We start from the raw sequence: 14405 nt of genomic DNA, 5'->3' as shown, positions 1-14405 counted from the left end.
GTATCTATTCCTATTCCAAGTTTGTTCGTCAGGTCATCGACAGGTCAATTTTTCAAGGCGGTTACGATGACGTGTCGAGATCGAACGTAGATGGGATGCAATCGGGGTTAACGTCAAAATCGCCTTCACGCTACATCGAGCAGAAATGTGCCGGGGCGCATTATAAAAAGGGAACTGCTCGAAAATCTCGGCCGATCTGTTCCTCTCGCTCGCTTTTTGTAGTCGCCGTTTGCTCTTAACGTGTATTAAACAGAGGGATTCTCGCTGCCACGCCGGACTACGTTGGCAATTTTGATTAAATCTGTTCCTCTGCAGAACGATTTTTATCAGCGTATGCGAAACGACGGATAGCTACTACTACGTGGGCGTGCAATCACGAAACGATAACTGTTAACTGACAACGTTAGGAGAAAATTTCGTTTCTTCCCGGAGCTGTCACGTTGAAAAGCAAAAACGCGAGCAGCATCATTTCGACCTAAATCACGACTATTTTATGACCCATCATGTTCTTTGTTCCGTTTTGCGGAATTAGCTCTCGGGCTATTATTTAATTCGTAACTTCAATTTATATTTCAATTTAAAATTAAAAAAAAACTCTTCCTCTTTTCATACATCACGAATTTGATTTTTAAATACTGCGTATCTCGTGATTACAACTAAATGATTACTTCCTTCCTCTAATATTATATATTTCTACGTTAAATGTACGCGTATTAAATTTATTTATACTAAATTTTTGTTCATTCTTATTAAATTTCACAATTTACTTTTCTTAGACATTATTAATGCATCGAAAGATGAAAGCTAGTCGTTATATTTAAAGTTTTAACGAGATTAAATTTTGCTTCTTTTAGCTCCACGGATGAATGCGAAGAGGAGAGTGAAGCTGAGGAGAGATCCGGTCATGGATAAAGGACATAGAAGTGAGTATATAATTAGAGCACTGATTACCGCCATAATTGAAGCACCTTCTCGAAGCGTCTAAGACTTGAAATTCAAGAAGAGTTTAAAAAGTGTTCGCTTTAGATTTCCAACTTTTATCGATCGACCCAAGTTTTCCGACACTGATATCGGCGATTCATATCGTTGATATCTACTACTGAGGGAACAATGCTAAAGCACTTCGTGCACTTTCGTTTCTTTAGTCTAGAATATTGACTTTTCGTCATGAATTACACATTTGAAACGTTCAGCGTTAATACATCGGTCCAATGAATAAACATTAGTATTCCGAATAAATATTCTTTAACAATCTATATATAACTAATAGATACACTCATCTTAATTAAAAAGGAGATTACTGCTATTAAAAAATTTAATATTAAAAATATTTCATAAAGTATGTCCTCTTTTGCACATTAAAATACGAAACGCTTAAAGTATTATTTACTTTTTACTTGATTAATATAAGTCGTGCTTTGTGTGTATCTTATATAATATTTTTATTCATATTAATTTTCATCTATTTATTTTTTTTTATTTTATATCTATATCATTATCGTGCTGAGAAAGATTCAATTAAAAAAAAAGTTAAAAATTACAGTTTATAATAAAATTAAATGAAACAATTTATAATAAAATTAATAAAAGTTTAAAAAATGAGATTATGGCGTGACACGCATATTAAAGGGACTTGATCACAATGAAGGGAAGGATTAAGAGAAAGTTTTGCCCGGAAAATGGCAAACTAATTATAATAAGAATTACGGGTGGTCTTCTCGGGAAGAAACGGTCGTACTGCGCAGAATAATCGCCCGTTGAAAGAAGTGCAACAGGTTCGGTAGGTTTTGTACGATGATAATCGAGAGATTAACGAATCGCGAAGTACTTTGATAGAATCCGAGTTAATCAGCAGCCGCTACGCGACACCATTAATCTTTCACCACTCCGTGGAACTCCATCTCTCTTTGTCATCCCTTCACGCGTCGTTTCCTCTTTGACTGCTTTCTCTCTCTATCTCACTCACGCCTCGTGTTTACCTTCCTCATCCATTGTCATTTTACACCTCGGTCTTTTAGAGCCTTTTATAGCCGTTCCATTGTGATGTCTCGTGTATCACCCACATTTACATTCTCCATGAATTATGTATTTTCATTTTCATCTACATATAGTTGAGAGCTCAATTTTCAATAATCAAATCTAAAATTAAATCGCAGACGTTTAAAATTAGTTTGTAGAAATTTTCCGAATAATTTTACAAACCTTCATCGATCGCATACCTATATTCTATATCGACTTATTATCGTTTGACGTATGCATATTTCCCAATCGCGTATTATAATACTGCAATGCACCAGGCGTTTATCTACGTCGCATCAAATAAACGGGAGATTCTCGATGATCGATGCAGCCGCGTTGCTCTAAATGGGTGACGTACGGCTCATAGTTATATCAACTGCAACAGCTATTGGCGTATTGCATGTGTGCGTCAGGTAAATAGCCAGGTAAATGAGCGGAGATGAGAGAGAGAGAGAGAGAGAGAGAGAGAGAGAGAGAGAGAGAGAGAGAGAGAGAAAACCAATGCAACGGTTCTAAGCTTGCACCCGACGAGTAGGCGTGCGATTGACGTTTAATTATTCGTTGCGCATTCAGTTTCCTCCACAACATACGTCAGCGTTTTCTCTCGTTGTCCTTTTTCGTCCTGCGCCATTACGACAGGATATTATCGACGAAATATAACGATTATGTTTTTGGCGGTTAACTAAAAAGCGGACGAATTCAAAAACGATCGTCCGATTTTTTTTCGATTTTTAATATACTAGATAACACAAGTGCGCTATTATCTATATAATTTAATTATTTAATTTTATTTTGACAGCTGTCAAACTATCGAGACAGCCAATTAGCATCGCAGAAAAGGGACAAAATATCAATAACATATTCTTTCTAGAAATGATTAATCATTTTATTATTTAATTTTCTTTTGACAGCTGTCAAACTGTCTCGACAGTTCGACAGCTGTCAAAATAATCGGCATCGCGGAAAAAGGACAAAATGTCAATAACATAACTTTTTTAGAAATGATTTAATAATGTTGCAATTAAATTAATTAGTAATAAATTTGATGCGGTATGCGCGTGAGTTTTTATGATAAATATACGCTATATAAATTTATTATTAACTATTAAATTGTCGCGAATGTTTTTGTAAACAATGTACGATTCATATCGATTTCCTCTCCTTTTTTCTCATATGCGACTTCTTGCTTTCTATTATTTATATATTCGTTAATCTCGGGAATTTTGCATCGTTGCACAATTACCGCGGTTACTGTAATCAAATATTAATATGTTTATGTGTATAAACGCTTAATATTTAGAACAGTTATCGCATTTATTTAATAATACGAAGCTTTCGGGCGTAGCGACCGCGCGATAACGAATTCACGAGTGGTTTCTGTTTTGTCATAGCTCTTTGTTCGTATTTCTCTCGAAACGGTTTGATTACAATATTATATCCATATTTGCTTGTTCACATCGTATTTGCTTGTTCACATCATATCTAAAACGGGGACATATACGCGAATTTTTCGAATTTTATTTTGCATACAGACAAACGGATTTCAATTCAAGACAACAATTTATTTCAGACGATCTGACAATTCAAGAATCTGTGCTTCACCAATTTTATATAATATACTTTATGTGTCATTTCGTTTTTTTTTCACTTTTTATTATTTTTGTTAATAAAAAATAATATATATGCAAAAAATTTTAATTATTTTAAAAAGATTTTTTAATCTGATAATTTCGCGCAGAGATATTCGCACGTCATATTGTATTTTCACAGTTCATAATTTTCATAATTCGCAAAAACATAGCGTATATAATTAAATACGTGTCCCCATATTACACATTGCTCATTCATGCTTCTTGTTTACGCATAAAGCAACACCTACTAATCACGACATCATTAGCAACTAATACGTTATAATCACACAGAAAGCACAATAACGATGGATCCGCTCTGCAATTTGAAGGGAAAGCCATTAAACGCGATGATACGTAATGCATGGACATAAACTGGATGCAGCTGTAATAACTAGATCGTAATTTCGCAATGACAGATTTTCCACAAATGGCAACATCTCATAGAATAAACATAGAAATTCTACATTTGTGTGTAATTATTGTATCTAAAATTAGAATAACCAGAAATAAGATAAAAGAGAGTTGTCACACTTTAATTGTCAAGTCAATAATCAATTACGATCTTAAATGAATCTTATATTTTAATATATTCTTACAATTGAAATAATTAAAAGAGACAATTCCGATCATTTTCAAGTTTCTGCGCCGAAAAGAAATTATTGAATAAAAAAAATATGAATTTCAATACTGCCTAATAAATCATTAATTTGAAACAAATAAATATTTATGTTTTGAAAATGATTTTTTCCATCAAATAAATATTTATTATATATGAAACCAATATTATTAGTTTCAAATAAATTTATTTGTATCAGTATTGAAACAAACTTATTCGAGTTCAATAAATTTTTTTTTTAGTGTGCCTCTTTAAAAACTTCAACCGCGGTGGAGAGATCGATATAAACGAGTATTCACGTAAAACCGCGGATATGAAAAAAGCCGTATAGATTTGGAACGTTATTTCATAAATAGCACGACACGCCGGGCGCGTGCGAAAGACCTGTCGACGTCGCGCACGAATCCCCGGATTGCGGGCGATCTCGCCCAGGCCCCACCGCATACACCGCCATCACCATCGGCCGTTTGTGCACACACTTCTCTATCCCGGGATAATAGCTTTTCGTGCGAATCGCACACGGGACGCATCACCGGGCGCAGCTGCGCTCGCGGAACACCGGAAGGCGCGCGATCGATCGCGACCGGCTCGGAATAGAGACACGTTAACGCAAACGGACGTGTCTCGTGTATTTTACGAGCCCGTTTGTAAACCGCTCAGCTGGCCGCACATCCGGATGCACGTCGATCAACGCGATTGCTCGTTGTCTTGATCTCTCGCTGTCGCGCGTCTCTATATTCGAAGAGCGTCCGGCCGCTGAAATTTCGTGAAAACGCGAGGGAAAAAAGAACCTCCTTCCGTCAATCAAAAATTATTTAGCTTTCTCGTCCTCTCGCATGTGCAGAATTATCAACCGCGTTCGCACTTTCGGAAATATAATATATTATAATTAATAATCGATGAATCAATTTTCAAAAAATATATATATAAATATCTGTATTTGGATAGATTATAAATAAAATTAAAAAAAACACAATCACGCGGGGAAAAAATTTTTATAAAAAATATATCAATATGTGTATCTCTTTTCCAATTAATCTCTATAGGAAAGATCGTGAGATATTTATTTTTCTGTAGATACTAATCGAAACAATATAAACTGTAGGTGATCGATCCACTTTGAGGCGATTAAATATTTTTGCGAAAGCGACTAATATGGATGAGCAACAACGATGTTTGGAATTAACGATCAACAGGTTGACTATAAATGCAACAGGAATCTGTTTTGATTTAATCATGAGAAATGGGGATATTTACTGTGGCAGTTTTGGCGAAATATTGTCCGGGTGGTTTGATTGAGGGGTAACACATGCGAGCGAAACATACATAAAATGAACATTATTAGATTAGAGAACCAGTGCTCGATATGTAACATCACGTACAAATATGTTTCTTAATTTGAAGACTCGTAGAATAAACCTAATGCATATATTTGCGTATTATATAATCAATGCAATGCAAGAAAAATTACATGTATTCTAATTATATACACAAACTTATTATCATTTATGTGCACAAAAAGAGAAATTTAATTTATCTAAAAATCTGTGACGCGTATATTTGGCTTATTTTAATTAATTTTCAAAATTGAAAGGAATTATTAACAATTTAAAGTCTTAAATATCTCAATATTAAAAAAAAAATACCTTAGATAAAATTCAGTAATATGCTGTAGCACAAATTATGTTATTGTTCGCTGAACCATTAATAACATTAATAATAATAACGGATTAATGACTGCGTAGAATATGGTTATTAAAACCGATCCTTTAAAGCCGCTGCGCGAGTTTATTCTCTCTAAAGCAATGATCTAATCCTTGCGGTTTGATAAATTAAAAATAATACAAGCAATATTTAAAACAAAATTAAATTGCACTATGCAGATATAATAGTTGAGTGATAAAAATTGTCAAAATTGTTCTAAAATGCGCGAATTACGAGATACAACGAGCGCGATAACGCTGAAACAAATTGCGGTGTGTGCATACAATTGTTCGTTGTTATAGACTGCAAAAATTTGCCGTGTGACGACGCGACGCGGCATTCGCGTATAAATCTCAGTAACAATGCAAATTAATTTGTAGATCACGTTTTCCAGAGTATGAGTTATCACGGTCGACGTTGCTGCAAACTATAATTTAGAGGGAACGCCTCTCGCTTTGTCGCCTCCATGCACGTGACATCGTTATACTTCGCGTAAGAACAGTGGTAGGTGGAGACGATTTATTTCACTCGGACAATAATTATAATTAAACGACGTTGGTGAACAGAGCGGAAAAACATGAAGTTGCCGCCGGGATTTAATTGCGCGCGAACACTCGGCCTGTAATCTCGACACGACGCATTTATACTGTTACTTTGAACCGCGTGTAAAAAGTGTTTGACCGTATATATACATACAATCCATTAGTTTGATAGCATCATCATGAAGATAGATCTTGATAGATCGCACACATTTGTAAAACACACGTTTAACGTATCTACAAAGAAAGTAACAATCAAATTTGCACGTATAAAATTTTGCGCATAAATATTACTTACATCAATTTCAAGTTTTATTAAACATACGCGTTTTAATAAAACATATGAAATTGTAGATCTCACTCGTAAAATAAAATATGTTTTATTATTTGATGGAAAAAAGTGCTTTTACCGTAACATTACTTTTTCGAGATATTTTATCACTCTTTTGTGATTCACCTCCCCTTAATTTGAAATCTTTCAATAATACTTCGGAATTATCGAGCGTTCGAGTTTGCATTTAAGAGCACCACCCTACGAAGAAAGCTACCATCCAGGTGCTAATATCTTTTGTAAGAAAACTTTTTTCTCTTATTTGAACATTTAAAGCTATCTCTACCTTTGGGAATTGAGAATCGACAAACTGCAGAACAAGGGCAAACTTTATGAAAACGACAGACAAAAAAGTTCAAATGTATGTATATTGCGTTGTGAGATGTAAAAACTACTTATCATTATTATTTACGTAGATTTCGAGCTTTCTATGTCATATTCATTACGGAAAATTACACGAGTACATGAATAAAATCATTACCATTTTCACTTTGCTTCGCAAAACAGTTGAATTTTTTTACAAAGATATTCTAGTTACAGAGACAAAGTAAAAATGATATATGCGATTTTTTATTCGAATTAATTTAAGAAGATATTTAAAATAATTTAACTCTAATTTCTGTGATATTTATTATAATTATTTTTTATAATTTTTTAATATTTTGTAAGATTGGTTTGGAATAAATTTCACAAATTTCTCACGAAGTTGAAAAAATGCCAAATGACTGGGAAGGAATAAAAAAAGATCGGAAAATCAGAAAATTGTCCAGATGGAGATGGAATCTATATAGAGAAAGCGTTTCAAGCTTCTGAACTGTCCGCAACAGGTACAGCATTGTGGCTATGAGCTAACGCATTTCCAATTATCGTTCATTCAGCTCATCCTCTTGCCTTTCTAACCCTACTATCTATCTGGACTCATTGTACCACGTGTATGTGTGTATGTGCGTGAAATAATAAATAACCTTCTAATATGTATTTTTTTTACAAATAATTTAATACTAAATCAAACTATAAATTTATAATTTCGATTAATTCTAATTTATATTAATTTTAAATATTCCAGTATTTCAACGATAATAAAATTTAAGATTTAACATCGTTATCATGAGTGTAGAGTAACACATGCAAATGAGCGACACGTAGCCTATAATTATTCAACCTTGCGTGTTACTCGTAATTAGATCGTGCTTCTTGAACGCTAATATAAGTTTTAATTAGCTTTGTCATTTTCAAGCGCCCACATTGCATTCCTTTTTGTTTTGCAAACAATCGAAAAAATTCGAACTATGAGTTCGGTGATATCTACATTACACAATCGAGAGTTTTTCTTGAATTTCAAAATACGTTTAAAAAGTACTTTATCTTATCACAAATTTAATTAGACTTTATTAATAATTTAAATATCATATAGAGATTTATATGAGAGAGAGAGAGAGAACTCGGAAAAAATTTTTTATATATAATTATAATTGTATAATTATACATACTTATAATCGTAAAATTATATGTTAAATACGTCCATATTTATACATAATTATATAAATTTATATATAAATTATAAGGGTTCATATATAATCATGTTAAATTACGAGTATATATGAAACATATATATTTATATATATATAAAGAAAATACTTATTTATTATATATATATGAATTTATGTAATTATATATAAAAAGCACTTTTATTTAATTATGTATGGACATATTTGATGTATATAATTTTGCAATATGTATAATGTTATATATTTCTATATAATTTTAATTATTATATATAAAAAACTTTTCCAGGGAGAGATTCACAGATTCAATAATATATGTAATAAGTTCAAGAACAAAAAAAAATAATAATATCAATATAATAAAGAATACAAATTTTTGAGATTATTGAATAGTTAATCGTCGATCATCATTGATACAAAATAATGAATACAGCGAACGCTGCATTCTTCGCAAATTCGGCAAACTCAATATAGGGTGCGAACAAGCTTTGTGCACTCGCGCAGCTGATCGTGACTGATACTTATTGATAATTACCATAGCGTTGCGAGAGGGAAACCTCTAACCGGATTGCTCTCGGAGCTATGCCAGCGTTACGACATGAACGAGATTCTCCTTAACCAGTTCGTCGAGGCATTAACAGATAATCCTGCTACACGCTGGCGAGCTCGATGACATTGATCAATTAAATGGTACGACGTCGCGTCCACATCCTATCTCGTTAACGTCGCGTTTGTGCAAACGCAAATTCGCACGTCAACCAATACGACAGCAGTTCGGGATGACAATCGATTCGCCGATAGGATTGAATTTAAAATCGCGAACCGGTTCGACCGCGAGAGACGTCGACGTGAGAGGTTTTAATTCGATTTGTCGCGAATACTTTCAAGTGCGATTTTTTCACTCTTCGTGAATCGCAACGAATTCGCTCGATGACGCGTTCACAGATAACATTGGTATTTTTTTCTACATATTCTCATCGTGTACCAGGCACTATATAGTTTCTCTAAAACTCACATCGTTTACTCGCGTAAACGCAAATTTTTATCAAGATAATATATTGTAAGAAAAATACACATATCCTAGTGTCATAAATTATACAAAAATTTTTTCATATTATTAAAAAGTACTTTTTTCCGCGGATAATTATATTAAATCAATAATGCGTAATAAATGCGTCTTCACGACTCTAGCATGCAAAACAAAGTAGGATACGAAGCAGGATTACGCGCAGCGATTAGAGAACCTAACTTTATTAAGACAATATTGTGAGATAAATACACTCTTGCTGTTATAAATTATATAAATTATATAAAATATATATAAAATGTTATATAAATTACATTATATAAATTATATAAATTATATAAATAAATCAATATTATATAAACTCATATAAATTATATAAATTTTTTTTTATATTATTAATACAAAAATACTATTTTTCGAATAATTTCTTAAAGATTTTACACCCATTTTCTAATAGCATTGTCATAAGTTAAACTAAATAAAAAAAACTATGTATAATAAATTAACAACATATAATGAATGCGTCTTCACGATTCTAGCATGCAAAACGAAGCAAGATTACGCGCAGCGATTAGAAACGGGATTAATTCGTACACATCAGAGAACGAAATTACGCACGCGCGTGCGGCTAACACTTTATTAAGTGCTTCGTCCGCGTTTCGAATTTCTCACACTAATACTCAGACTCGGGACAATACTATTACCGGTGGCGAGCAACAATGCCGCATGGCTGACCGCGTAGGCGTAGACGCATCCGAACGCGAATATGTTGACTGCATTCGCAATATGCGTATATAGACAATGTTAATACAAAAATATGTAAATTTATCTTACAATTAGATAAGATAAAGATGATTTTGTTTGAAATATATCTAGATAAAAGATGAAATTATGTAGCAATTCATCTAGATAATTTTTAAGACTGCTTATGTAAACGCAGTTATAAAAAAATGTAAATTATAAAAAGAATATAAAAATATATGTATTCATATTTTTATTTATAAATTTTTATCGCTTACTGCTTAAGTTCCAGATATAGAAAATACATATTTTCATTATCTATATAAAGATAAGTTGACGCCAAAGTTTCATCTATAGATCATCTAGATAATTTTATCTAAACACTGCATATAGAGCACGAGAGACAGAGGAGACGAGAAACGTATCTATCTCACGTCCCTTCGCGCCCTTTTCTTCTTGTGTGCTGAACCAAATCGCGCCCCCGACATCTCGTCCTCGATCGCCCTTTTCCCTTTCGTGCCCTTTCGACCCACCTGTCATCGTAACCTCGGATTAAGACTACTACTTTAGCGTACCACGCCTACGTTGTTCCGTGAAATAATCTTGACATAACTGTGCTAAAAGAAGATGAGTATATAAAGGGATCGTGTCTCTCAAGAGAAAAAAGATGTTTTCTCGTAATGACGCTGAGAGAAAGCAAAATGGGAAGCATGGATGGATTAGACTGGTTATATTGAGTCTTCCTGTTTGCTGATTTTATTTCTATTCGAACGTCGAAAGTAAATTTAAAAGAGCATTTTATTGTCAATAATAACGATTTAATCCCATTCAATTTTCTCGATAAGGAGTATTAAATAGATTCTCAAATAGGTATTTAAGGATAATGAATACTAATAATTCTAAGATTACTCTCAATTAATTCAGATATCAATCTATATATTATTATATTTAAAAAAATGTTTTATGTTAATAAATCTTTTTAATCATCTTAACATTTTATTAAACTATTTAAATCTCAAGATTTAAATAATTTCCTCTAGTGTTTTCCGAAAATTATGAAACAATCCTAATATCAATTTATTTCACTCATTGTATATTAATTATAATTAAAGTATTTATTATATTTCTACTTTAACTGATTATTCATGATGAATTTTGGGCCCATCATCTAATAAAGAAATATTTTATATATAAATAGTATTTCCTTAAATTAAATCACGATACTTATATCTATATCTCTCATTTCTATAATAATAATTTTAATTTATTTACCAACAACCGTATCCTCAGTTTATAGAAGATGCTTATATGGAAAGATCATAAATAACAAATGGTGCAAATTCAGTTTTACGATGCGAACGTGAGAAACAAACGGAATTGAGCTCCGGAACGACATGCTGCGCGCGAAAAGCTACAAAAAGTCGACCTAGCAATTCTTTTATCCTCGCTCGCATCGCAGGGAGCAGCCAAATTACGAATGTTATACGCTATTATTATCGGCAAATTTCTCCATTATTTTATCGGTTTTATCCCCTCCGCCTTCATCGGCTTACATCACCGCGCGACGTTACATCCCTTCGGCTCGTTAAAACTTCGATAGCGAGTTACACGATGCTCCATCCGCGCAAATAGCGCGAGAAGCGCAAACTTTTTCAACCTGTTCTACGCTTTTCTCGACGTAAACGTGACCGTTGTTCGCGTATAGAAAGCGACGATCGCGCGATCATTTTTCCGCAATTTCGACGTTATTAATTTCTATCGATCCCGGTATAAACGCAATTTCCACCGGGAATGGAAAAATCCATTTTTCATAAATTCGTTCGCAATATTCTCGACCTAAATAAATTTCGTATTTCTAATCGCAGTATTGTGCAGATGTCGCAATTATTTATTAAGCTTCAAATCTTTCACAATCCTTGGTTATGCACGTTAATTCTTTCGCATTTTCGAAAATGAATACAAAAAAGAAATAAATAATTCTGCAAGCTTTGAATGCATTAAACAGCATCAGGGTGTCCAGCAGACTCAATGAAAAAAAATCCCTGACTTTTTCAGATTTTCCAAGACCATAAAAAAGAATTTTTTCCCTGACTTTTTAATATTATTTTTTCCAAATATACAATTTGCATATATCTATATAATAAATTAATTAAATATTAAATCGTGAAATCTTTGTAAAATATTTTTATCAACAATGAAAAGGTTCGGAAGTTAAAAAAACAAAAATTTAAATCAAATTATACAATCTGCATTTTGTACGATAATCGAAGCAAACATGTCACTCTAAACTATTTAAATAATCACCTTTTTTATTTATATTATATAAAATTTTTCAGTTTTGTCTCTATCAAACACATTTTATTTATTTAATAAAAAATTTCAAATTATTGAGTCAAATGTAGAATAATGTGAAAAAATCCAGATAAATAGTAAAATTTCTCAACTTTTCTCTGACAATTCCAGATTTATAAAATTCCCTGACAATGCCCGGTTTTCCAGATTTCCCTGATCACTAAACACCCTGAGCATAAGTTCGGTGGATGTAAATTTTATATAACAAAGTCCGCGCGATGTATAAAATCGGGTACAAAAGTGAAACGGATCTGTAGGGTCCGTTTAATTCCCAGAGCTTTATTCACGGGCACATTACGCGAGTTCTCGTCCTAATGGACATCGGATCTGCGGTCACCGGCAATAACGCGAATGCCCGTCGAATTCGCGCGGTTAATGGCGTGAAAGTTTATCCAGATGTTGCGAAATCCTTAGAGCTGATAGCTCGAAATTGGCTTGATCACGTCGGATTGTATCCCGTGAAAGTGCACGTAATCGCCAGATGCGATTGAGACACGACACTTTGGAGTAGTTCTGTCAGCTTAAGCGGATTTAAGGAAAGTAAATGTGTGTCCAGTTTCGACAAATAAAATGACTGAGAAAGCGTCTCGCAACGCTTTTCACTGAAATTTCTTGCTTCTTAAAATTGTTGCAAGAAAATGATGCATTTATCAGCGTGATATTTTATACATACGTATAATAGTTGATGTATGTGTACAAATTTTAAGAATGATTTGTCTCGAATGCAATGATATGAATTATTAATTAAAATTATTAAATATTATTGGCTATTTTACCTAACTCTTGATTTTCCGAAACTTACGTCGACGATCGGATAATAATTCACGAAGCTAAATTACAAATACTCACGCGGGCGCGTTAGAGCTCATTAACAACATGACATTGTTATTTCAACAATCGACGCAATTGCCACTCGCGTTTACAGCGAGAGAACGTGGGTGTTAATTATTTTCCTAGACTTTTGAGCCGCATTCGCCGTGGATGTAACGCGCATCGTATATAAATTTGCTATAATAAGGGAGAAGAGAGGACAGGACGGAGGACATTAGAGTAAACAGTGCATCCGGATTAGCGTCGCGCTGCAAAACACGAGTATGTCTCTTTCGAGAGGTCGCTTCGAAGAGGTCGGCGCATACCGACACGTGCGCGCGGCCGAGTGTTCTCGGGCTCGGTGACGCAAATCCTACCCACGAGGAGACACGAGAGATATCCGCGGAAATTGCGACGGTAACATCGCACATTGCACATTCTCAGCCCACGTTATACCCTTTTGTTACAGCGCGCGGATTTGGCATGAGAGTGGTGGGTGGTAAGACCGGGTCGGACGGCCGCACCTTCGCGTGCATCGTGTGGACCGTGCCGGGTGGCCCTGCCGAGAAAGCCGGCTTGCAGCAAGGCGACAAGGTACGTGCACGGTTGATGCATTACACGCACGCATTCCACGTAGAAATAACATTATAGAATTATATATGTATATGGAAAAAAAATTATTATACGTAGCTATTTGAAACAAAATTATTATATAGCTCTGCCCTTAAACATGATATTTAGTTATCGTGCATAAATTTTACACGAAGAGAGAATTTTCTCTTAGAATTTATGGTACCTTGAAAATCATGGTAATCATAGGCCAATAAGGTATTTGAAAAATGTGTTTGATTAATATTTAATACAATCAAAAATATTTGTATGTACATAATAAAATTAATTATTATAGGTACGTAGCTATTGTTTAAAAAATTATTATAGCTCTGCCTTTAAACGTGAAATTTAGTTATCGTGTCTAAATCTTACACGGAGAGAGAATTTTCTCTTAGAATTTATACCCTGAAAATCATGGTAATCATAGGCTAATAAGGTATTTGAAAAATGTTTTTAATTAATATTTAATTCAATAAAAAATATTAATATGTACATAGTAAAATTAATCGAATATATTT

General features: G+C 33.6%; 1 protein-coding gene and 1 long non-coding RNA gene across 6 annotated transcripts in view; one reads left to right on the top strand and one right to left on the bottom strand.

Moving 5' to 3' along the window:
- Positions 1–14405, top strand: part of Fife (regulating synaptic membrane exocytosis protein fife) — a 168799-nt gene that overhangs the window by 102292 nt on the left and 52102 nt on the right. For all 5 annotated transcript variants that reach the window (XR_014924574.1, XM_085482080.1, XM_029319530.2 and 2 more), the window contains exons 11-12: positions 855–923; positions 13745–13869. Coding sequence is in view for 4 of the 5 variants with exons in the window: in XM_085482080.1 (XP_085338206.1) it covers positions 855–923; positions 13745–13869 (194 nt within the window). In the remaining variant the exon portion in view is untranslated. The remainder of the gene's footprint in view (positions 1–854; positions 924–13744; positions 13870–14405) is intronic.
- Positions 1–14405, bottom strand: part of LOC114943806 (uncharacterized) — a 53267-nt gene that overhangs the window by 15756 nt on the left and 23106 nt on the right. The gene's annotated exons all lie outside the window — the stretch shown is intronic.

The sequence above is a fragment of the Nylanderia fulva genome, unplaced genomic scaffold (genome assembly GCF_048542155.1).
Source record: "Nylanderia fulva isolate GAGA-0341 unplaced genomic scaffold, ASM4854215v1 Scaffold10, whole genome shotgun sequence".
NCBI classification, from domain to species: domain Eukaryota; kingdom Metazoa; phylum Arthropoda; class Insecta; order Hymenoptera; family Formicidae; genus Nylanderia; species Nylanderia fulva.
The sequence above is the reverse complement of the archived record's forward strand: the minus strand, read 5'-3'. Positions and strand labels throughout refer to the sequence as shown.